At 36.0% G+C, this 25,116-nt stretch overlaps 1 protein-coding gene across 9 annotated transcripts in view; it reads left to right on the forward strand.

The window, feature by feature from the left end:
- Positions 1–25,116, forward strand: part of WWC2 (WW and C2 domain containing 2) — a 203,210-nt gene that overhangs the window by 94,991 nt on the left and 83,103 nt on the right. For all 9 annotated transcript variants that reach the window (XM_070757482.1, XM_070757484.1, XM_070757485.1 and 6 more), the window contains 7 exons: positions 3,065–3,268; positions 5,251–5,327; positions 7,184–7,263; positions 12,087–12,216; positions 12,789–12,935; positions 14,357–14,430; positions 20,043–20,282. In XM_070757482.1, coding sequence (XP_070613583.1) covers positions 3,065–3,268; positions 5,251–5,327; positions 7,184–7,263; positions 12,087–12,216; positions 12,789–12,935; positions 14,357–14,430; positions 20,043–20,282 — 952 coding nt within the window. The remainder of the gene's footprint in view (positions 1–3,064; positions 3,269–5,250; positions 5,328–7,183; positions 7,264–12,086; positions 12,217–12,788; positions 12,936–14,356; positions 14,431–20,042; positions 20,283–25,116) is intronic.

Below are 25,116 nucleotides of genomic sequence, written 5' to 3' on the forward strand. Positions count from 1 at the left end.
CCGAGGACTTGGGGCGGCTCACAGCATGTACAGAAAAACAAGAAACAATAATAACAATCCAATTAACACATTAAAAAACAATCTTTAAAATTCTAATTAAAAAACTATCAATATCATTCATTCAACAATCAAGCTAAAGCATTCATTGATTGGGGAGATCTAAGGAACCCCAGGCCTGGCAGCAAAGATGAGTTTTTAAACTCTTTCCGCAGGCAAGGAGGGTGGGGGCAGTACAAATCTCCGGGGGGAGCTGATCCCAGAGGGCCGGGCCCCCCACAGAGAAGGCTCTTCCCCTAGGTCCCGCCGGCCAACATTGTTTGGTCGACGGGACCCTAAGGAGACCAACTCTGTGGGACCTCACTGGTCGCTGGGATTTGTGCGGCAGAAGGCGGTCTTGGAGATAGTCTGGTCCTATGCCATAAAATAGAAAAATAGAGAAGAACACTTGATTTCACTTAGGAGTCAACATCTAAAAGTTGAGTTGGCTTACTTTTATAAGTCTGTGAAAATGCAAGTGCTTTTTTTTCTATTTCTTTGAATTTTGAATGAACCTTTCCACAGAAATGTCCAGAATATATTTTATTAAGCATTGACAAAGAAAAGACATTCTGATTATTACTCTCACTCTCTTTAGAACTACATCTTATTTTCATTTGCCTCTTGAATTCACATCAAAATATAGCATTAGAAAGATTAAGTGTGTGGAACTATCAAGCATTATCGACAGTTTTTACCACCAGGGACTTTTCTCTGCTATAGCAGAAGCTAACCAAACATATGTTTAAAGACTATTGTAGCATATTTGAATTACTGTTTGCTCTGGATAATTTAAGTAGTCAAAAGTAGAGAAAAGTGTCTTAATGTGGGATGTGTAACTAATGTTCTTGGAGTGGGAACTTAAATCAGTAGCTTAGATTAATGCCTTCTTGAGAGTTGTGAAGATGTAAAATATCTCCTAAGAGCTATATGCTGTAATGCTTTTCATCAGCTGAAATTTCACTCATTGACTGAAATCTCTTAGAAATCTGAATCTTTCTCTGAAATTCCCCAGGTGTTAAAGCTTTTTTTAAAAAATTAGCAAGAGTTAAGGGTAGCCCACTGAAACTCTGTAGTGTATTTCTTATAATTTACTAATGAAGACAAAATCTGTATTGTATAGGTTTTTGTGTATTCCTTGGGGATCTAAGGTTACACTGAACAAGTTGGCATTAAGGAAGCAATGTTTATAGTGCAGTGTTTAAGGTTTACTAAACATTTTCTTCAGTGCTGAATATCTAAATACTGTACATGGTATTTTAATCTTAAATTTTCAGTGCTGTTTCAGAATTCTTTCCTCTGTTGTTGTTTTATTCAACAGTAAGGGGGGGCAACATTTTGATTTCCATTTATTTTCATTTCCAATAGTAGAGATAGGAAGCAAATGAGGTACAGGCACACACTAGATTTCCTGCAACTTTGATCTTACTAAAAAATAAAAGTGGCTGGTTTGATTATGGAGTTGCCTCTCTTTTATGATCCTTTCAAACTGCTGGGGCAAACAGTTATTATAAACAAGCTTATGCCAGTGCTTAAAATCCGGGGTGGGCTGCTGGGGTTCGCAGGGGTTTGGGAGAACTTCTAGCTAAGATTATGTGTCATTTGAAGAATCCCCAAGTCCCACTCCTGGCTGACAACCGCCCCCCCCAGCCCAGCCCTCCCAAGAGTCCCCACTCGGCCAATTTTGGATGCAGTAAGTTCAGGGTGCATGGAGACTCAGAGAGAGCAAGAAAGGGCCTACCGGAAGTCCGGAAAGGCAGGAAACAGACCTGTTTCCTGCCTTCAGAAGATCTCAGGAGCCCGGGAAGGGCAAACAGCTCCCTCTGTGGTGCAAGAGGCCAACGTGGCCACCATGGTCACACCCACTCAGCAACCTTAGCAAGAACCCCTTGCTAAAATTTTTGAACCCACCCCTGCATTTTGAATTGATATAGATGTGACTTATATAGACTCCAGTTTGAATGGATTTTCAAGAAATAGTTTTGCAAAAGGTAAACAGACAATTAATCTACATACATTCACCCATTCTCCTGTACAGTTGAATGACAGCACTTTTATTTTCTCTATGAAAGTCAGCTTTTATTTTCCTAAATAGGATTCTAATAAATGAAACAAAGAAAAAAAATAGGGGGTGTTGTATATACTTCTGGTCAGTTGGATGATGGCGAAGAGTTACAGGTGTCAGAACAGGTGGGAGGTCAGCCACAGGACATTGCTATGAGTCCAGACTCCAGTGAAGAAGAGACAGATAATAGATGGTTAAATCTGCATTTCAGGAGGGTGCACAGGTGCAAGGAACAAGTGTTAGGGAAGAGATATTAAGGGGAGGAACGGGTTAATTACTGAAGTGATTTATTCGTCACGTCCGGGCGCCAGCGGGGAAGAAGGGCGGAGTTTTATGTTGTAAATCTATCATGAACGTGTGCCAATAAGGGCTACGAAGTAAGCTAGTTTATTCTCTGCTATTTAACAGTTGTTTTATTGCTTTGAACTACGCTGCCTAGACATAAATCTTAAGAAAAGGGAGGAGGTCTGGAGGAATGCTTTTGTGTGCCCTAAGCATTAAGATAAGAGAGAAAAGAATTTGACTGCCTGTAATGCATTTTGAATACAGAGGAGAGGAGAAATAAAGATGTGGATTTTTCCAATTTAATCAAAGTTCTAACCAGAATCCAGAACAGGGAGGAAGAAATAAAGCTAATTACAAATAATCAGAAACAATAAAATTCAAAAAAGCATTACCAGTAGTTATTGCCTGGTCTAAGTTGATATTATACTATTTGAATTAACTTAAAATGTGTGTCAAAACATAAAAGTAAAAATGATTCTTTTCTCTAAGACATATACAAATCTTTTCCTAAGCTATTTGATAAATAACCTAGTTTAACACGTCAGCACTTAATAACAATTTGTTTCTTATGCATGTACCAAAATAAAAGTGGGTGGTGGGTTTCTTGTTGCTTTCTTGTTGTTTTTAGATTTAAGGGGTCTTAACTGAATGGAAGCTTTTCTTCTTGTACCTGTACAGAAACTACACAGATAGAAGATCCAAGAAAGCAGTGGCGACAAGAACAAGAAAAAATGTTAAAAGATTATCTTACTGTAGCTCAAGATGCACTTAGCACTAAGAAAGAACTCTTCCATGTGAAAGAGCAGAGGCTGGCTCTTGCCTTGGGTGAATATGTACGGCTGAATGATGTTTACAAGGAAAAATCAAGCTCTTATACAAGTCGTATGTATCAAAGACATATGTATGATATGTGAAATATGCTAACCTTCTCTTTTCATGTTTTTTAACTTGCATTTATCAATTCAAAAGATCTGGGTGATCTTCAAGAAACAATTGTGGGCAGCCCTAGTTAAACTATCCCAGTCCTGGGAGCTGAAGCAACTGATTCGGGAAGGGTAAATCAGGGGATTCTACTTTATTAACTAGTTCAATTTTATAGAGAATTTGAACATTTATTTATCTGTATCAAATACTTACAGGTATTCCTCCAATTATAACCACAACTGAACCCATAATATTACTCATTGAGCAAAATGGTCATTAAATGAGATGCTACCTGTGTGTTTTACTCAATGACTGCATTCTCTGCTTTCCTAGTTGCATTTGTTAAGTGGAGTATCTGGGCCTCCCACCACACCCAGGAAGCCTTCTGTCTCTTTCCAATGGTCTCTGCTCCATTGGGAAGAACAATGACTAAGGGCAGGAAATCCTGATCCAGGAAAAACTGCAATCGGTCTTTACAGAAATGTGGTAGTTATTTGAGTTTTCCTTTGGATGGGCAAAATGTCATCATTTGCTAGCATTTTTCCCTGCATGGAGGGGAGGGGAAATCCCTTGACTTGTTGGGGGAATTGATCTCAAATCCAACATTTCCTCCACTTCCCTATTTATTTTCAGGGAAAAGCAGAAGAGAAGATTGCAAATGGTGATCACATAATTGCAAGAGGGCTTGGTAACCAGTTGTAAATGTAAGCAGATTGCCAAGCGTGCAAAATGTGGTCATTTGATGGGAGGGTGCCTGGCACAAGGTTTTACCATAGCTATGGATTTATAGATTATAAAGCGCATCTTCCAAGACTATCATGAGTGGGGATTATTATTAAACCACTAGTTGTAAATTGAGAATTATCTGTACAAACAATTATTTTGCCATTTGGTGAAAGTTTGGAAGCCTCCAGATCTGAGATCAGATATTGGGGCAGAAGTAAGCTAATGTTGTTGTTTTAAAAAAAGAGGCCTTGACCAGCTTTGGAAAACAGACCTCCAGCAACCAATCCTGAGATTGCAAACTAATGTAATGTAGAAGTTTACAGTGTTACCCTGTTTCCCCGATAGTAAGACACCCCCGATTGTAAGACGTATCGGGGGTTTCAGGGGGGTCGGCTAATATAAGCCGCACCCCGAAAGTAAGACATATGTCTTACTTTCGGGGAAACACTGGTATTGCCGCCTCCCTCTCATCTAGCTGCGCGCCGCTAATCTGCGCGCTGCTAATCTTCGTGCCGTTAATCTGCAAGTAACCCAAATTGATGCCGTCGATTTCCTGATAACCAGCTTGGAAATCTCCATTGTAATCCATGGAAGTGGCAGCAGAAGCCGCAGCTGGAGCCATCCCGCAGGTCAGAAACATGTTTAAAATAAAAGGGAGGTAGGGAGGTCGCCAGTGGGGAGTTTTCCAATATAAGACATACCCCGAAAGTAAGACATAGTGGGGCTTTTGGGGATAAAAAGAAAGTAAGACACTGTCTTACTTTCGGGGAAACACGGTATTAATGTTTGATTGGAGAATGGAGAAGCAGATATCCAGTGCAAGCCAGATTCAGGGTAATAGTGAATTAACAGGAACCATTATACAGTTGCAACCACAGTTGGGACTGAAGTTTCTTTCACAAAGTGATGCAGTTGTAAAGCAAGATGGCACATAACTTCATCCTACTTCAAGGCTTGCTTTATGGGAATAAAAGTAGGTGCATACACCACTAATAGCTCTTAGACAAAATGAGTAAATAAATGTAATAAACAAATAATGCTGTCCAAATGATGAAAGCGAAAATGCTTTAAGTTTTCATTGTAATATAGTAACCAATCTTTTATTTTGCTTTTTATAAATCTGTTGAACTGCTGTTTAAATATTTTAGGGAATTGAAACATAAAATGATCTCCCAAATGGTTCATTGTCTTTTCCCTCTTATTCCCCTAATAAGTTTTCTCAAGCTCCTCTTCCAGCACAAAGTATGATCCTGATATTCTGAAAGCAGAAATCTCCACTATAAGATTAAGGGTAAGGATGCTTTGAAATCTCCCAATAACTCAACTAAATTGTTTTCTTAATACTCTACATATACAAGCCTATATTTTGTGGACATTTGTAATGCTAATAATTTTAAAAGTAATATTTGCTTTAGGAGTTGTTCATGATCAACATATGGAGATAATTATTAAACCAAAGGATTTGGTTTAAGGATATATGTTTTGAAATGAACATTGTCTAGTGTGCCCATTGGAAATTTTTATTCTTTTTATAGATTGTGTTTCCCTGCAAACTCCTTTCTTCTGCCCACACATTGATGCCTGTCAGGAATCCTCCCCTGATCTTATTTGTGCTCTTTTTCTCTTAAGCTATCTCCCTGTGGCTATATTGATAAGTCCTGTTTTGAATAAGAATAGCTTCCTTAGACACATGGGCATTGACAAGTTAACTTAGGAAGCAAATATGAATTTCATGGTAAATGATGTTATCCAAATAAAGGTACATCTTTTAATCCAGCATATCTCTCATACCAGATGCTTGTCACAAACATTAGGACAATAGAATTCCTTGGTGCTCAGCAAATGCTAACAATGCTTTATTTACATGAGGTAAATAAACTCATAAGCATTAGCATATCCACAGTGGTAATATCTATTTTTTCCCTATAGAAATGAATTCTGAACACTAATATGTATCTGGTTTGGATTTCTTACTACTATCACCTGGGGTAAATGAATTTGAATGTGATTGAAAATAGCAATCCAGAAAGAATAAAAATTTTGGACTACTGATTGACTAAATATTTAAATATTTGAGATAACTAGTGTTTTAAGATACAATATGTTTAGTAGAATGTCTAAACTATAATGTACATATACAGTATGTAGAGCAGGATTCAAAATAGTTCCCTCATATATTTAGTACATATATCCAATCACCTGATATGTAATTGTTGTTCTTCTTGGACCTCTTGTTTTTTTTCTCCATACTAAAATACAAAATACTCCTTCCCCCCCCCCCATTTAAAGGATTTCCTCCTTTTTCTATTTAGAGCCAGTAGTTTCTGTCAATCTTCTCTTGTGTAAAAAATAAAATCTGCAGAGAGAAGAAGAGTCCCGAAGATTTAGTAAAGAAGCTTTATTTATTAATTTGTATTATTTATAAAGCTAACCATCTCAGAGCAATGAATCTGTGCAATATACAAAGATTAAAGCCACCATTACAAATACAACCCTTCATTTCCTTTTTAAAACAACAACCCTCAAAACAACAACAGGAACAAAATTGACATCACCAGGGACATTCACCTAGCCTCTTGGCCCAAACACCTGGAGAAATAGGTCTTACAAAAGAAGTCCAGAATTGGAGCATCCATATCCTGGAAAGGAGGATGCTGTTCCACAGGGCAGGTATAGTTATAGACAAGGAGTTAAAACAGGGGTATCCAACCTTGGCAACTTTAAGACTTGTGGACTTCAAATTCCAGAATTCTAGGATTTGAAGTTCTCAGGTTGCTAAGATTAGACATCCCTGAGTTAAAGGGAAAAGCTTTCCTGTCCTATGATACCATCTACAGCTGTGAACCATTTTAACCATAAATCAGATGATGTTGAATCAAGTCAGCCAGAACTTGGAAAAAAAACATTTTTTCCACAGAATATCATGTGATAAAGTCAATTTCATGTGGTCTTTCATGTATGGTCGTAGTATTTAAAAACAGGAACAAGGACAATTCCAGATACCGGGTCTTATTTATTGTTCATGTTTAAAGGTGTTGATTATTCTAAATTGTTACAATATCTTAAAAGCAATGTCTTATTTGTCTTAATACAAAAGCAATCTCTTATTACATTATCTTAAAAGCAACTTTTATTTTTACATACAAGGTTAAAAAACTGAAGAGGGAACTTTTGCAGATGAAGCAAGAATTATTATATAAGGAGCAAGGCTATGAAACATTGCAACAGTGAGTACAAGAAAATAATTGAAACTGACTTAAATAATTCATCCCATTGGTTAGAACTAAATCAAATAGAATAATTTTTTGATTGAAATAGGTGAGAAATATCTACAACCAATTGCCTATGGAAAAACTAACCATCTTTAGAATGCCCTGTTATTAAGAAAGAAAAGCAGAAAGCTGTTCAAAAGGTGTAAAAAGTGAAAGAATTGAATAGGTCCCTGTCTGCCACTTGTGTGATGGAGAAAAGCAAAAAAGCTGCCAAAAAAGACAAGAGAAGCAGTATTGCAGGCTGGTTATTTGGCACTATGCGCCCTTTAAGTATAATTAGACCTTTACTGAATATTTAACTGTCATGGAAAAGGACAAGCTTCAGTGAGAAGGTTGAAACAGAGGAAAGATGGAGCTGAAATAAATCAGAAATTGGAGAAATCCCATGTTCTTTTTGCTCCACTGATCTTTGCATTCCCTAAGTGCCTGCTCACTCTACTTGTATTTGGCAAAGTTTAGACAAGCATATTATGAATATCTATTTGAAGACCGCCCTGCCCAAAAGGAAAAGCCAATCATCTAAATTGGCTGGGTGGCAAATGAATAGCAGCTATAATATCTCCGATTGTATATTACAGAATATCCAGTGCTAAATAAATGTACCTAAAAGAAAGTTGAGCAGATTTCTTGCAAGTGTTCCTTTTTTATTTATTTTTCAATGGATAAGAATTTCAGACTCCCTGTAATCCCCGTTACTATATCAAATGATATTAAAAATATGAAATTAAATATAATTAAAGTTTAAAGAATTCACGACCACAAACTTTTAAAAGTTAAATGAATAAATATAATAAATAGATAATAAAAAATGCTGGTATTATTTTGTTCCCAGTTTGCTTTTTCTTTTAAAGCATAAATATACCTAAAGCTTTAGAATTTCTGCTTCTATTAAAATTAAAATTAGTCCAACACACTGCTTGTGTTACATTAATGTAAAATAAAATGTTGTTTGAAAACCAACTTGCTTGCAAGTAATTTCATTAGGAAACCAAAGCAAGTTTGGGAAACATTCAGCAGCATGCAACAAATAAACAATGAACATTTGTTATGAAAATCATAGCTGTCAGTTTCTGACTAGCACTAATTCTATTTATTGAAAGCAGGAAGTCAGAATACATTTTATATTGGAAAGATCCTTTATTCATTTCTGCCATATCTGTTAGAAAAGATATGTAATTAAAATATAATACTCTGAAGCAATAGCAAGCAAAAACGTCAGCATGCTGGAAAAGCTCTGATTCATATCACTTGTTTTTATGTGCAGTTAATCCAGGTTGGATGATAATGCAGCAAAAATCAAACATGATTAGGAAGTAAATACTCTGCTGTCAATAGCATATTTAAATAGAATCCAGGTGTAAATCATGCTTAACATAATGTTAAATTCTGATTTAGTGATAGAAGCTTTGGACTAGTATGTTTTCCCTTCTTTTCTCTGGTTCGGGATAGGTAAACTAATCTCCACCATATATGTCATTTAACTGATACTATTTTAATCTCCTATTTATACAACAAATAGTCATCTCTGTTTCCCACATTACAGTGCAAAGGCTTGTTTCTTTAATGAAATTTCAAATCTCAAATTATGTGGATAATTTTGCTCTAAGTTAATTCTTGAGTAATATTTTTTTAATTGGAAGCCCATAATAAAGTCAAGAAAAGATTTTATTTTCAGTGCAAAAATCCTCTTTAAGTATATATGTAAACCCTTTCGAGTTTTAAACTACCTTATTTGTGAATCTTTTCTTTGGAAAGTATAACTTGGTAATTAAGAATGATAGATTATATTGGAAAAAAGAAAACCACGGCATTCCTTCTTATAGAATAATAAGGACTAGCAGAGCCTGAGGGTAAAGTGAAAAGAGGGATCATCCTAAAATCACTACGTAGCCACAAATGAACTACATCCAAATCTCTTTGACTGCAGATTTACCCTCAGTCCACAGCTAAACAGTCATACTAGTCATAGTTGATCTTTTCACAAAAATGGCTCACTTCATCTCTTGTAAAGGGTTGCTTACTGCCAAGGAAACAGCTCAGCTCTTTTTGAATCACATCTATTAATATAGAGGCTTGCTTTCAGATTTTGGAAGGCACTGTTTCCACTTTTGAATGTTCAGCTCACCATTCTGGAATGAATGGCAAAGTAAAGAACACAAACCAACTCTTGCAGCAATATTTAAGGTGTTACTGCAGCTATAGTCAAGATAACTGGTCCTCATTATTGCTGTTGCCAGACTTTTCATATAATAACTGTCTCCACGTATGGAAAGCTATGACCTCCTTTCAAGACTTGTATGGCCCACATCCTAGAGTTCTACCAAAGAACCCAAAGTAGAAAGAGTCCATCCCAGAGTGATGGATTTTTGCAAGAGCAGCTGGTTGCACAAACACTGTTGAAACTGCAGCTAGAACAAGTTGAGGTATTGTAGTTGTACAAGAAGCCTATAGACGTCCATTGACAGGAAGGGCCACTGAGAGCTGAAGAAGCCAAGTATGGCTCTCTATCAAGTTTTTTTTTGTTTGAACAAGGTCATCTAAGAAACTGGATGCTAAATTTCTGGGACACTTCAAGGTCATCCAGCAGATCAACCCTGAAGCATTTAATTTCCAGATATGAAAATGAAAGTGCATCCAGTTTTTCGTTGATTTTTGTTGGTCAAAGATAAATGCCCTAGCACCTTATGCTCCTTATGCTTTTGAAATTGTGTCTCTAGGAAATGTTATAGATGCAGATAAATAATTGACATTAGAGATACTAGAGATACTAAAGTCTAATCTATGCAGTAATACTAGCATTTAATTTTGGGAGTACTGTAGTTCAAAGTACTTAGTATGATTTAGTATTTTGTGGGAAGCAGGCCAAGAAATAAGTTTTTAAAATACTAGATTACTATATGTGTTATAAATTGGTCTAACAAATCAAAAATCATGTTGCTGAGGTTATAATCATTTCTAATTTCACTAACCTCCATTTATCTATCTTACAATATAGAATGTATTTTAGGGAGATGTGGATGTAGGGGTGTGTGTGTGTGTGTGTATGTACATTGCTTCCTGTTAACCTGTAATATTTGGATGAAAATGGAATCTGATTCAGATATATGACAAAATATTTTAATCTACAGAAAAGTAAAAGTAGAAAAAGGATATTGGACATTTACATTTGTTCATAGTTTCTTGGTAAATGTTGACTTCATTATATTGTTTTAATTATAAAATATCAGATAATTTAATACAAATGAACCCTAAGAAAACAAATCTATGAATAATGATAAATATTTTCTTCCTTTAAGGAAAGAAAGTTGATACTGTATCTATATTGCAGCGTAGGCATTTGACCAACTTACTTACTTACTTACTTACTTACTTACTTACTTACTTACTTACTTACTTACTTACTTATTCAATGTTTTAATGCCGCCCTTCTCCTTAGACTCACGGCGGCTTACAACATGTTAACAATAGCATTTTTTAACAGAGCCAGCATATTGTCCCCACAATCTGGGCCCTCATTTTACCCACCTCAGAAAGATGGAAGGATGAGTCAACCTTGAGATGGTGATTAGATTTGAACCGCTGACCTGCAGATCTAGCAGTCAGCTTTAGTGGCCTGCAGTACTGCATTCTACCCATTGTGCCACTTTATTAAACTTGTGCAATACTATGTTATTTCCTCAGAAGCAAAATTCACTGGTATTAAAAATGCTTTTTTAATCCGAGTCCTCCGAGTCCTCCGAGTTCCTCCGAGTGGGGCGGCATACAAATCTAATAAATATTATTACTGTATTGTTGTTGTTGTTGTTGTTGTTATTATTATTATTATTATTATTATTATTATTATTCCTAGGGAGGTATATATAAAAATGTAGCTATAATTTAAGGGTGATTTGAAGCTTTGTGCTGTCAGTTTCTCAAAGATCTCTATTCCCACCTATCTATTAGTAAAGACAGAATTTAGAAATATGGTATTACTAAGATTAAAGTACTCTCTGATGCTCCTATATTGTGATTGAAAATACTCGCTCTGTATGGAAGGTAATATTATTAGAATTGCCCGTTTCTCTTTCGCTCAATAGGATATTCTTTTGAACACTTTTGAAAAGTGTTCGGAAACTTCAGATCGTGCAGAATGCAGCTGCGAGAGCAGTCATGGGCTTACCTAGGTATGCCCATGTTTCACCATCACTCCGCAGTCTGCATTGGCTGCCGATCAGTTTCCGGTCACAATTCAAAGTGTTGGTTATGACCTTTAAAGCCCTTCATGGCATTGGACCAGAATATCTCCGAGACCGCCTCCTGCCGCACGAATCCCAGCGACCGATTAGGTCCCACAGAGTGGGCCTTCTCCGGGTCCCGTCAACTAAACAATGTCGGTTGGCGGGCCCCAGGGGAAGAGCCTTCTCTGTGGCGGCACCGGCGCTCTGGAACCAACTCCCCCCGGAGATTAGAACTGCCCCTACTCTTCCTGCCTTCCGTAAACTCCTTAAAACCCACCTTTGCCGTCAGGCATGGGGGAACTGAAACATCTTCCCCTGGGCATGTCTAATTTATGTATGGTATGCTTGTGTGTATGTCTGTTAGTATATGGGGTCTTTTTAAAATCTTTAATATTTTAAATTGTCAGATTATTTATGATTTGTTTCCACGTGTTGTGAGCCGCCCGGAGTCTTCGGAGAGGGGCGGCATACAAATCTAAGTAATAAATAATAAATAAATAAATAAATATCAGGAACAACACTTTTTTTTTGAACTTTTATCAATGTACTGTTTTACAGAATTGACCAAAAAATGTCTGGAGGCCAGAATGGATATGAGTTAAGTGAAGCCAAAGCTATTATGAATGAATTGAAGTCTATCCAAAAAGCTATAAGCTCTGGTGAAAAAGAAAAGCAAGATTTAATGAAGGTATTTTGATATCATTTTTGTTCAGCATTTGTAGTGGTGGTCTTTGGGGAATAAGGGTACATTAGGCCCTAACAGCCATCACAATAAGTAAGAGAGGTAATTTCTAAGGTCTTACTAAATTTGTAGAAAAGGAAAAAGAGATTAAGTTACAGAATTGTATCTTGGAAACTGGATATATGTATTTTAGTATCTCTCATACACTTGGTAGGGTAGGGATATTTTGACTGCATTGCTTTATTTATTACAGAATTATGAGCAGATCTTTTGGCCTTGTAAAATGTTTGCTGATTGCCATTTTCATTTCCAGGATTTGGAAATAATTGCAAGATAGTATTGACACAGATAACTAAAATTTCTCACCATGCCTTTTTAAATATCTTGTTTGAGGGGCAGAGAAGAGAATGCATGCACCAAGTTGTCTTTCAAAATAGATGTGGTAAATGTTGATGAACTATTATAGGATATTCCTTTCTAAATTATTCTCTCTCTCTCTCTCTTGCCTATGCATTTCTTGCTGAATGTTCTTGTTTTTTTGTAATAACAAAGCTGCAATGATGTGTTGCTGTTCCCAGAGCCTTGCAGAGTTGAGAGAAAGATTCCTTCTTGGTCAAACTATTGCCCAATCAGAATCAGACTTGAGATTCAACCTGGCACATTCCCAACAGTCTCTATCCAAACAAACTTTGGATGCAGGATCTCAGACCGACATTTCTGGTGATGTATGTTTTTCCTATTAATTAAGGGTGGGAATAAAAAAAATAACTATGGAACACTCTTGAAGAGATCTGAGTCAAATGTTAGTCAATATATCAAGAGCATTCTAGAGAAAGCCTCTCATGTTTCACTCTCAAAAGGCACTCCTTTCTTTGTGCTGCAGAAATTCTACCAAGTGATAGTGATTTTCTATCAGATTTTCTACATGGGATATTTGGAATGTGGTTTATCTAGAAATAGTATCTATGTCATTATCATTAATAAGCAGACTGGAATAAAATATTCTGGTTTGCAATTTGTTCCTTGTGTTTTCTCAGATATAAATTTTATTCTAGAATATTAATTGTAATTCAAGTTGGATTTAATTTGGCAAAGTAGTTACAATAGTCATTTGTAAAACTAGTATTTTTTTCTTATTCACAAAAAACCCTAAACCTTTACTATACTTTGGAATACATCATCATCTTCTATTATTTATTTTAAGTCAAGAATTTAATTGGACATATCTATCTATCTATCTATCTATCTATCTATCTATCTATCTATCTATCTACCTACCTACCTACCTACCTACCTACCTACCTACCTAAATTTATATGCTGCCCAACTTCCAAATGACTCCGGGTGGCTTCCCTCCCATCCCCTTCTTGGCTTCCTGACATCCTGAATTTAGATTAACAATGTGAGATTCAATCTAACTACATCTCCCTCTCCCCTCCAAGTTTTGTTAGAGTTTATTGGTATCACATTCCAAAACCATTTTAATTTAATCTGATATCATTTTGAAGTAATCTAATACATTATGTCAAATAGGTCTTATCCAAAATGACATGCATTCATTGAATATTGATGTATATATGTATATAAGGGAGCCTTATTTTTTTATCCAAAAAACAATGATCAAACCCCCAAGTCTAATTTTAAAAAGTCCAATTTAGTCACTTTAAAATATTTCTCAGTGAATGGAATGATTGCCATAGGTTTATATTCACAAATGTTTTCCAAACTTTGGTCTATTTCTTAAGTTGGAATCATAAAGGGCTCTGTGAATGATTGTACAAGGATTTTCTTAGAAGCAGCCCATACTTAAATGTGGTTTTTAACAATTTCAGTCTCATTGAAGTCCTCCTTTGAGCTTCATCGATCTCTTAAGTTCTGAGTTCAAAGTGTTAAGCAACAACTTGGGATTAAATGGAGGTTCAAAGTTGGTCTTAATAGAATTGTACTGTCTATCAAAATATATCCTAAGGTTATTTAGTAATAATAAACATATATTCTATTAGAAAACATTTGAATTAGCCATTGAACTGACAAAACAGCAATTAGTGTTTTGAAATGTGTTTCTATTTATTTAGCTTATTTAGCTAAATAATTATTTCATGTATCTTTAATGATGTATGCTGTGAGATGGTTGTTCTTTCAACAGGTCAGTGTAAAGAACATGGCCAATTTAGCTGAAAAAGTCAGATTGAGTCTTCAGTATGAAGAAGCTAAAAGAAGGTAAAGAAAGAGTTTATTTCTTTGTTACAATATACATTTTGTATCTCAGTCTATAAAGCCATGTACCCAATATAATGCTTGCAGTGACATCTACTGGATGCATCTCTTGAAAACATAGTTTAATATTCTTATCAGGATCATTTATTTGTGTATATTGGATCATTTATTTTTGTATATTGGACTATTAGTGAATACTTGGAGCTATTTTGTTTCCACTAACAAAAGAATTGTAAGCAAAAGAATGTGAACCAAATTAAACAGCAAATTCAGGGAAACAGGTTATTACTAGCAGTTTCCTTATTTGCAAAACAAACACTTTACACTTCAGAACTGCCTGCATGTTTAGGTGATAATAAGAAAATTAGAATATATAAACTAGTGGCTTTAAGAACATAATCTTAATTGTAATGACATAAAATGTAACACAGCAATCTTAAATTCAGTACTAGAACAAAGGTGCAAAATACACTGCTCAAAAAAATAAAGGGAACACTCAAATAACACATCCTAGATCTGAATGAATGAAATTGAATACTTTGTTCTGGACAAAGTTGGATGTGCTGACAACAAAATGAAATTGATTGTCAATCAGTGTTGCTTCCTGAGTGGACAGTTTGATTTCACGGAGGTTTGATTTACTTGGAGTTATATTCTGTTGTTTAAGTGTTCCCTTTATTTTTTTTTGAGCAGTTATACATACCACAGTTTATTCAAAGGCAACGTCAGATCTGAATAAAGTAAGCTTTTCAACCTAAAAAGGAATTGTAATTGTTTATCAAATGATATGGGAATCCTTTAAGCTCAAAGGATTTGGAAATGATGAAAAAATTGCTACTTGAAATGTTAAAAAGCAACAAAAATGTTACTAGAACTCATAATTGAATAAGTAGTCCTAGATTTTTAATCATACTTTCAGTGACTGTTTGAAATTGCAATAACACTGGACAAATGTGGTTACATCTCTTGGAGTTCTGGCCATCCCTGCACCCCTGCAATTATGTGATCACAATCTGGGCATCTGGCAACCAGTTCACACTTATAACCAATTGACACACTCCATAAACACATGATTGCTATTTGCAATCTTCTGAGAAAGTTAATTGGGGAGCTGACAGGGAAGGTTGCAAATCACTAGGATAAATATCCCCTGCTCTGCTCTAGCCACCTCTGTGTTCATGCTATACCCTTCTGTGCCCTCCCTAATTCCCACAGCTTCCTCATACAGCCTTTCCAGTCCACTCTTGCTCAGTCTCCCCCACTCACTTTTATAAATAACTGAAAGTGATGAACAAGCATAATTATTTCCCTTCTATTTCCCACACACAATGATCCTGTGAAGTGGGTTGGACTGAGAGAAAATGACCGGCCCAGAGTCACTGAGTCATCTTACAGTCTCCTAGGATTTAGGCTAGCACCTCAACCACAATACCAAATTGACTGTCTACTGCCAACTTCTCTATTGATTCTATTGAGTCCCAAACCAATTGCAAAGCCTCAAATTGTGATTATGTAAATGTGATCATGTGAATGTATAAATGCCTGTGAGTTGCAAAATATCATGAATATTAATCATGACAGCAAGTGTGTCACACGACTTTTCAATCCAAAGATTGGTTGTAAAATTGCTTTTTCAGTACTGTCTTAACTTTGAACAGTCACTACACAAAGCGATATGTCTACAACAATGTAAATGATTCAGCATAAATGATACTTTCAGTTCATCTTTTTTCTCATCTCGTTAATGTTCTGTCGGGCTCTCTGGTAGAATCCTCCCAAAAATTCAAAGGTACAAATTTCAGACACACACACGTTTGAAAATTCAAAACAATGTTCTTTATAACGGAAATTCAAATAAACTAAGCACTCTTTTTGTATAGCAAAGAGCACTCGTCTCCAAACAACCTGGTAATTTGTACAAGTCACTTATCAGTTCTTAGATACTTAGCTTGCAGCTGTGAGGCAATTCACAGTCCTTCTTCTTCCACAAAGTGAAACACACTTTGCTCTGCTTTAGTTTCAAAGTGGGGAAAAATCAACACACAAATGTCGAAGTCAGCAAGACAGGCACGAAAACACAACGATCAGATAATTCTCCACAACGGCCAAACCCACATGCTGCTATTTATAGCAGCAACACTAATTACAGCAGCCCCACCCAACCACAGGTGGCCTCATTTACTTTTGTAATAATCCTTTAGTTGTTACTTCCTATGCATCATGGATGTGTCATTAATTCTTGTTCAGAATCCAGAGATGATACAGATGATTGATCTCCTCCTGGGCTGTCTGCCAAACTCTCCTCCTCCCTGTCACTCAGGCCTCCTTGGTCAGAGGAGACTTCGTCGGCAGATTCCACTGGGAGCAAAACAGGCCTGCAGCATGTGGATGTCTCCCCCATATCCACCTGCACATTCCTTGGGGCAGGAACTGGGCCAGAGCTAACCACAACAGTTAATAAATTGAGAATATTGTTTCTAAAATGCTTCAGGAAGCCTCCAGCATCCTATTCAAAACATATAAATGGTTCAAATATACATAGAAATCTGCCATTAAAATAAAATTTGGAATTGACAAGCAGTGTCAATGAAGAAGACCTGAAAACCTAATTCAGTAATCAAGTACAATATTAAAGTCAAGTCATGCAATATAAGCTAAGAAGCATGCTCTGGTAGCTGGAGAGATAATCAGTCAGTAACAATTATTGTTAAGTAACATTTTAAAGAAGGAAAAAAACCTCTTTGAGATACCATCCCACCCTGCATGTCACTGAATAGTAATTAGGGTTATTTCTAGCCAAGCTTGGCTAAATATGTACCACTGATAAAATGAAAATCAGTATGGGCCATTATTTAGTAAGTCAGAACAATTTTATTTCTTTCCATATTAATTGTATATAGCTTTTAGAACTGCTGCTTAGCTCTTTAACAAATCAAAATAAGAAGGCTAAGCTGTAGATGTCACTACTACACAGTAGACACCAACTTAAATGTCTTTAAAAGTGATTGGATAATCAATGGATTATAAATGCTCTAATGGTTACATTAGAACTCCATCTATTTACTGTAATATCATAATACATGAGTAAGAATATTGGTGCACTCATGACCTTTTGTTAAATTTCACCGGGGTGGCGGATGGGGGCTCTATGTAATTTGAATAGTGGATCAGATTTTTGGTTTGATCTATGTCAACAGCACATTTTGTATTTTTATGCTGGAAAGAATTTGAAACATTATCTCTTTAGGAGAACATTCCGTAAAATGAATGTCAGAGAAGGCTGACAGCTGCTATTTTCATGTAGTAGTAATTATAAAATGAAATCCTTTGTTCATTAAAAGTTTTCATTGTCTTGCAGTTAAAAACCTTATCAATTGGTAAATCACTTTGTAATAAAACCAACCATCATGTGAATAATGCACTTCACTCGACTCTCAGGAACTTATGAAGAGTTCTTATTTTTCCTGTCCTTAATCATTAACTAAGATAGCCCTGCACAGATCAGATTGTAGATCTAGTTTGGTGTAAAGGTTAAGGTGCTGGGAGTTCCAGTCTAGTTCTAGTCCCACTTTAGACATGAAAACTCATTGGATGACTTTGAGCCAGACACACTCCCTCAACCAACCCACCTTATAGCATTGTTGTATTGTGCATTTTTATGTATAAAAATAATAAATGTGATATACAATCAAATAAATAGTAAATGATATGAATTTGATTCATTCACTTCATGTGAAAAGAGTTGAACACTATCTCATCCTCTGGCCTTTTAACTCCCCCAATTGTCTATACTACAATGAAAAGGTTTTATCAGAATTGAGGATGCTACATGATGTGTTTATTTAAAATATTTTAATATATATTGACCTGCTAGAAAAATGAGGTGCGATGGCTCAGTGGCTTAATGAAACTGGATATGGTCTCTGCTCTGGCAGTTCAAGTCTTAGCATGCATGTTGAGGTCAGCTCCCATCACTCACCTCAGCTTCTGCCCACCTAGCAGTTCAAAAGCATCTTCTATGCAAATAGATAAATAGGTACCATTTCGGTGGGGAGACAAGCTGGCACTTCATGGAACAGTTAAAATTCTGCTGGCACCAAATCTTCCAGGTTGCGACAACCATTCACGAGGTGGAGGGAAGGGACCTTGGAGGGTGCTGCAGGAAAAGCCACTTGTCTTTCTTTCCGGTGCAAAGATAGCTCACTCTCCGGTAGTGCGCCTTGAGAAGCACACAAGTGTGTACCTAACAGAGCTGATAAACAAGCAGCCAAACTGCTACTCTGCATCAGTATTGTAAAAATAAAAAGGTAAAGGTAAAAGTTCCCTTCGCATATACATGCTAGTCATTCTCGACTCTAGTTGATGGTGCTCATCTCTGTTTCTAAGCTGAAGAGGCAGTGCTGTCTGATGATGATTCCATGGTCATGTGGTAGGCATGACTAAACACCGAAGGCATATGGAACACTGTTACCTAAGGTGGTCCCCATTTTTCTACTTGCATTTTTACATGCTTTCAAACTGCTAGGTTGGCAGAAAATGCCATATGCTAAATAAATAAATACTATATTTTTCAGAGTATAAGATGTACCTTTTACCCCCCAAAAGAGAATGAAAACTTGGGTGTGTTTTATACACTGAACGTAGCCCCACCCATCCACCCCCACTCGTTGGTCTCTGCCTGCCAGCAATTTACCTCTTCACAGCAAACAGCGACAGAGCCTGCTTAGCACAAGCCACTGATTATTTGCCTCCCAACACTCAGCTGATTGATTGAAGTTCCTAGCAAACCCACTGTGTTAAAATGAAAGTGAAGCTAAAGCTGCACAGAGGCAAATTGCTGAAGGGATCAGACTATGCTGAAACTGATTATTTTTTGCTGCAAGGAGGTAAGTCAATAAGTATAAATGCCTATAGAATTTTCAAATTAAACTTATTTTTAAAGTGTTTTATTATTAACTTAACAAAACAAAGAAACTTTTTAAAATAAATGCTTGATCTGAAGAGGCCCAGTGCTATTGTATCTTCTTTTAAAAAGCATAGAATACTTCAAGAAAGGCACATCAATTTTAAACATCTATAAAAGTATAATCTGAAATGTAACTGTGTCTTGTTTTAGAATTAAGATAAGGAGCTGAGTTAAACCCTCACAGTCATGTTTGGAGTAATTCTGTTTAAATAATTGGGAGGAGTTAGTGTGATTACATTTAAGAAAACTTTCTGGGATTAATATATGGCCAAAATGTACATTTCTCCAATCTTTGCTATTTCTTAGGCACACATGCACAGAAATACACAGCAAACAGTGTGTATCTTCTGTGCTGTTTGCTGTTTGGCAAATTGCCGAGAGACAGAGGCCTTTTTTCCTTGTTTACTTCCCCAAAACTAAGGTGCATCTTATACTCCGGTGTGTCTTATACTTCGAAAAATACAGTAACCAGAAAAATAATTAAAAATGCCCTGCATTTGTTAGGCTTCATATAATATAGGTCCTACTATATAGCTCCTGAAAACGGAGGAGGCAAGGAGATAAGAGACCTTCTGGCTTTTCCTTTGTTTTGTTTTTTTCTATTGAAGTCTTTGTTCATTTGTTCTTTGTGTCTGTCTGTCTCTTTTAGAATGGCAAATTTAAAAATAGAACTTTCTAAGTTAAAAAGTGAAGCTTGGCCTGGGGCGCTGGAAATTGAGAAAGAAAAGTTGATGCTGATAAATGAAAAGGAAGAGCTTCTGAAAGAACTTCAATTTGTCACCTCATGTAAACGCACACAAGATGAATTGAAGCATTTAGAAGCAGAAAGGAAGAGACTGGAAGAGGAACTATCTATGAAAAGCACACCTAGTGATGAACTTACAGAGAGGTATAGAAAAAATCCTTTCCCTCTATCATTTATTTATTTCTTCATCTTAACCTTTATACTTACTGGCGAGCCTGAGTTGTGCCCTGATGGGCCATTTTCTTTCAGTAGCTGTTCTACGTACATTTTAATTAAATTTAAAATTAGTCTAGTGGGCAGTTATACTGAAAGACCTTCACACTGTGACAGAATTCACAGAGTTCATATTATTTCAAGCTCTCTGTTGTTCTTCATTTGCGACCAGCATGAAAATAGCCAGTCCTGATGTTAAATAGCTGAAGGAAGTCAGCAGAGTGCAATATATCATTGGCAAGTTTTGGGATAATAGCTGAGACCTTATGAACTTCTTACTGCAAATATTATTCTCATTGCTTCTGCACTGGAGCCACTTATAGTTGATAGAGATGTTTTTTCCACACACGTGCAGAGGAGTTAACTAAATTTGGAAGGTGTATACTGTGGCAGCTGGACTCTATTCATTTATACCAAGATGATTTAGCCTTTTGGATTCAGTATATTTTTTAAAAAATAAAATGGATTGGCAAACCATAGAATGTTAAGAATTGCAGATTAGGTTTTTATTAATTAAGAACATGTTAATAAAACCTTAAGTATTACATAGAAATAATAATAATAATAATAATAATAATAATAATAATAATAATAATAATAATGTTTAACTTTTGATAAAGGAAGAGTGCACACTGATCATGCTCTTACAGGATACAGAATGAGTTTTTGCATTCTGTTTGTAAATGCAGCCTATTTCCTTTTATTCTGTTAGTGAAGAAAAGACAAGGAGAGGTTAGTGTGATTTTTGTAAAGTTGCTGGGCACAAATAAGATAGATATTTTAAACCTTGATTTAAACACATTTTTTGCTTGTTTGGACACAATAATCCTGGACTTAGATATTATATCAAGCTGTCTGGTTTGTTTGTAAAGAGAAGCAGCGTGCAATTTGATTTCTTTGAGTTGTTGGTATGTTACATTATCCTTGGCTTACTGTATTATCATGAGTTAAAGCTTACCATGGTAATTATAATTAAAGTAAATAATTATAATTTAAAATCGTCATGAAATTTTAAAATCTGTGGTGAAATATACTGGTGTAGGCTTCCATGATTGGTATCTGTTACCCTGTGTTTCCCCTGAAAATAAGGCCCGGTTTTATATTTTTTTTTGGGGGGGGGGGCATGTCTTATTATTTTATCCATGTACGGAAGGTCCACTTCTTCTGATTGCTCATAGCTGCAATGGAGCAGGCAACCTGAGAGATGGTAGGGCAGAATGGACAGGTGGCCATGGGAGGCTCATCATCACTTGGCAGCGCCGGCAGCAGATGGAGTAAGAGGCACAGGAGGGAGGCATGCAATCTGGATGGGCTGCAGACAAGCTGAGAGATAGAGGAATGGAGTGGCCGGCTGGCCATGGGAGCCTTATCTTTCATATCTCTTGGCTTGCCCATGGCTGCCATCGAGTGTCGGTCTCACCTATCTTCCCCCTACTGTGCCTCTGCCTCTATCTGTTGCCGGTGCCATTATGTGTAGGCGAGCCTTCCACAGCCGGCCGCCTGCTCTTGCCCTTGGCTTTCCTGTGGCACGGCCGGGTTGTCTGCCTTCCCCTCCGCCTCTGTCTCTGCCTGCTTCTTGGACAGGTAATCAACTCACCTGCGCTGCACAGGCTGCTGATGCTGCCGCCAGACACCATAATCTTTCGCATCCCCCAGGCTGATGATGATCTTCATTAGGGTTTATTTTGGGGGTAGGGCTTATATTAGGTGCATGCTTAAAAACAAGGCATGGGCTTATTTTTGTGATAGCACTTATTTTTGGGGAAACATGGTAGTATTGACCTTACTGACATGTCACTAGCAACTGTGACTGGGATCTTCAGAGGCAAGGTGGTCTGCAAGCAAAACAGGTAATTCTGCTTCTGATTGAAGATGTATGGCAGACTAGACATTCCTGAAAGAGTGTGAATAGCGTTGTGGTGGATAACAGTGACCAAGCAGTGAATTTCTTTTACCATATAAGGAAAGAAAGTGAGATCTTCCACTTGCACTCTGTATTGGGGTTTTGTGGTGAACTCATAAATTGAACAGATCACAGCTTTAATGCATCTTTTTATTTTAATTATTTTTATTTATTTTAATTAAATGTATGGTACTACCATTTGGATTGGGGAACAATTCATCAATCATTCAGAGATTTAATAATAATATCTTATCTGATTCCTTATTTTTTTTTTCCACCAAACTTACATAAGCATTCATACATATACCATAATATCAAAACATCCATAATTATACATATATGGCCAAAATGCCATAAACATAATTATACATTTATGGCCAAAATGCCATAAACATATATTCGTAATTTGCTCCTTTTATACTTTTATCTCCCATCTGCTTTCTTTCTATATTTCATACTACTCCTGTCCCTCTATCTCCTCTTTTCCCTCTACCTTCTTTCTCCCTCTCTCCCTCTTTTCTACTTCTCTCTCCTCTCTCTCCCCTTCCTTTCTACTTCCTTTTCCTCCCTCTTATCCTTCCCTGAGTACATCTAATCATAATCCATTTTATGATTAGCAGACAAGCAATTCAGAAAACCTGACTTCATTCCAGCATTGGAGTTATTCTTAAACTTAGATATTTCCATTTATCAATAGTTTTATATACAGTATAATCTTCTAGTTATATCTACTATTATTCTAATGCTGCCTTCCTCCTATTTTTGTAACCTGGGTCTATCACCTTTACTTTTCAACTTTCTTCCAAATTAATCGCTATGGCTTATCTTCCAAACATATTCATTATCTCTTATACATCTTAATTTTAGGCCATATTCCTCCCGTTCCTCAATTTATATTTTTATTCAGTGATTATTAAAAGTATATATCTTTCCAGAAATTGAGCTACTGTAGTCTAATTTATTTTCCTTCTTTTCTTTATTCTTTTTTCCCTTTCAACATCAAAATTTAATTCAATTAATTCAAATTTTAATTTAATTCAATACATCATGTACCAATCTAATTATTGACCTATAATTTTTTTTAAAACTAAATAATTATGCTGATCAATTATACAAACTTATACGCAACTAATATTGTTAACATAATTAAATATAAAACAATAATTTCTAAAAACAATTATGACATTTTACTGTCAATCATCCATTTTCTTCTAATCTCTCAAAAATTCAATTTCTTATAAAATTTCTCTTCCAACTCCTCTTAATTTTTTTCTTTGTCTTTTTTATTTTTGTACCAATAATTTCTTTTTTTCCAAATTCCTTTTCTTTTTTTTGAATATATTATTTGTGTAAGTCTATTCTCAATTTCTCTTCATGTCTTCTCCCTATCATCTTTAAATTGCTTCCTCTGATACCAATGCTCCCCTCTTGCTTTTTTCTTATAATTGTAAATCCCAGTGTAATCATCAATTTTTTTAAATTTTCAATTCCATTTTCATCTTTGTAGTCTTCTTGTTCTTCATTTTCATTTCCTACCATTGTTAATTCTAATGTTCTTTATAATCCACCTTCATTTCTGTTTTCTTCCCACCTCTTATTTCCAAAATATATTTTTTTATGTCTTCATAAATTTATTTTAACATCCCAGTCAATTCTTGATAAATGCACGCTTCCATATTGTCAAGTTCACAATTCACAAAGTTTACACATTTTTTATTTGAAGCTCAAGTTCATATAGTCTCTTTGTGTTTCAGTCCAATTCAAGTCAAAATCCTCTTATCTTCTATCACCAAAACATTGTGCCATCAAACACAATAGCAGAATACACTCTGGTTTTCAGTTCTTTCAAAGTCCTAGATATCTTCTTCTAGTCAAGATCAGTCTCCAGCTGTCAGCAAATTCATGTTTCTACAATCTGTTGCAGTATTTTCTTTTAACTAGCAGATGGTGTTGTCAGTTCCCAATATAACAAAACAACTCTTTTTTTAAAAAAAAAGTCCGTATTTTAAATCCATTTAGCACTTATAAAATATTTTCTTCAGATTCTTTGTTTTTTCAGTCACTTTAACTTTCACCAAGTCAGTTATAAAAACATCCTCAAATTTGGGCTTTTAGTCCTGCTCCTTTAACTCTCTCTATGGTATTTCTAATTACTAGATAGCCACTCACTTTTGTTTCCTTTTAAGTTTTAAATTTCTTCTTTTAATCATTAAATAGGCCAAACACTCAACAGTTTCAGCACTTCTCTCCAGTATAAATGCTTAGATCTTGTCACCCAGGTAATCTATAATCTTTCCTTTCAATCAGTCTGATCATGGCCATTCCAGCTAATGGTGTCGTTTTCCTCAGCTGCTGGCCGAGAGGGTGGTGCTGGCTCCTGGTGGGGGGGTTGCAAGCCCTCTCAGACCACCAACTGGTCCCTCTCTTCTCCACCACCAATTCAGGGTGTATCTGACCTTGTTCCAATCGATTTCAGGTCTCTGAACAGCTGGGATTTGGGGTTGCCCGCAATGTACAGGGGACACCCTATACTGTGACATTGGCCATGCCCCTTCTCTAATACATTTTTATGGGCACAAGGTTAGCAGAATCCTCACTTTATTAAACAGTTTCAGCTGTAAGCAATTTACAGCTAATCAGATTTTCTAAGCAGTAGGCTAAGAGAAATTTACTTGTTTTTTGCGGTATAAGATTTTTTTTTTCTCCACCATAAAGTAAAACAATATATAGTTATATGCATAACAACAATGCTTAAAATCAATCATATATAAACTTTTCTTTTCTTATTACTCCCTCAATGGATGTTCTTATCTCTCCTCATCTAAAATGTTCTATTAATTTTATACAACATTATCAATTCTT

This window comes from Erythrolamprus reginae, chromosome 7 (assembly GCF_031021105.1).
Source record: "Erythrolamprus reginae isolate rEryReg1 chromosome 7, rEryReg1.hap1, whole genome shotgun sequence".
Taxonomy (NCBI): domain Eukaryota; kingdom Metazoa; phylum Chordata; class Lepidosauria; order Squamata; family Dipsadidae; genus Erythrolamprus; species Erythrolamprus reginae.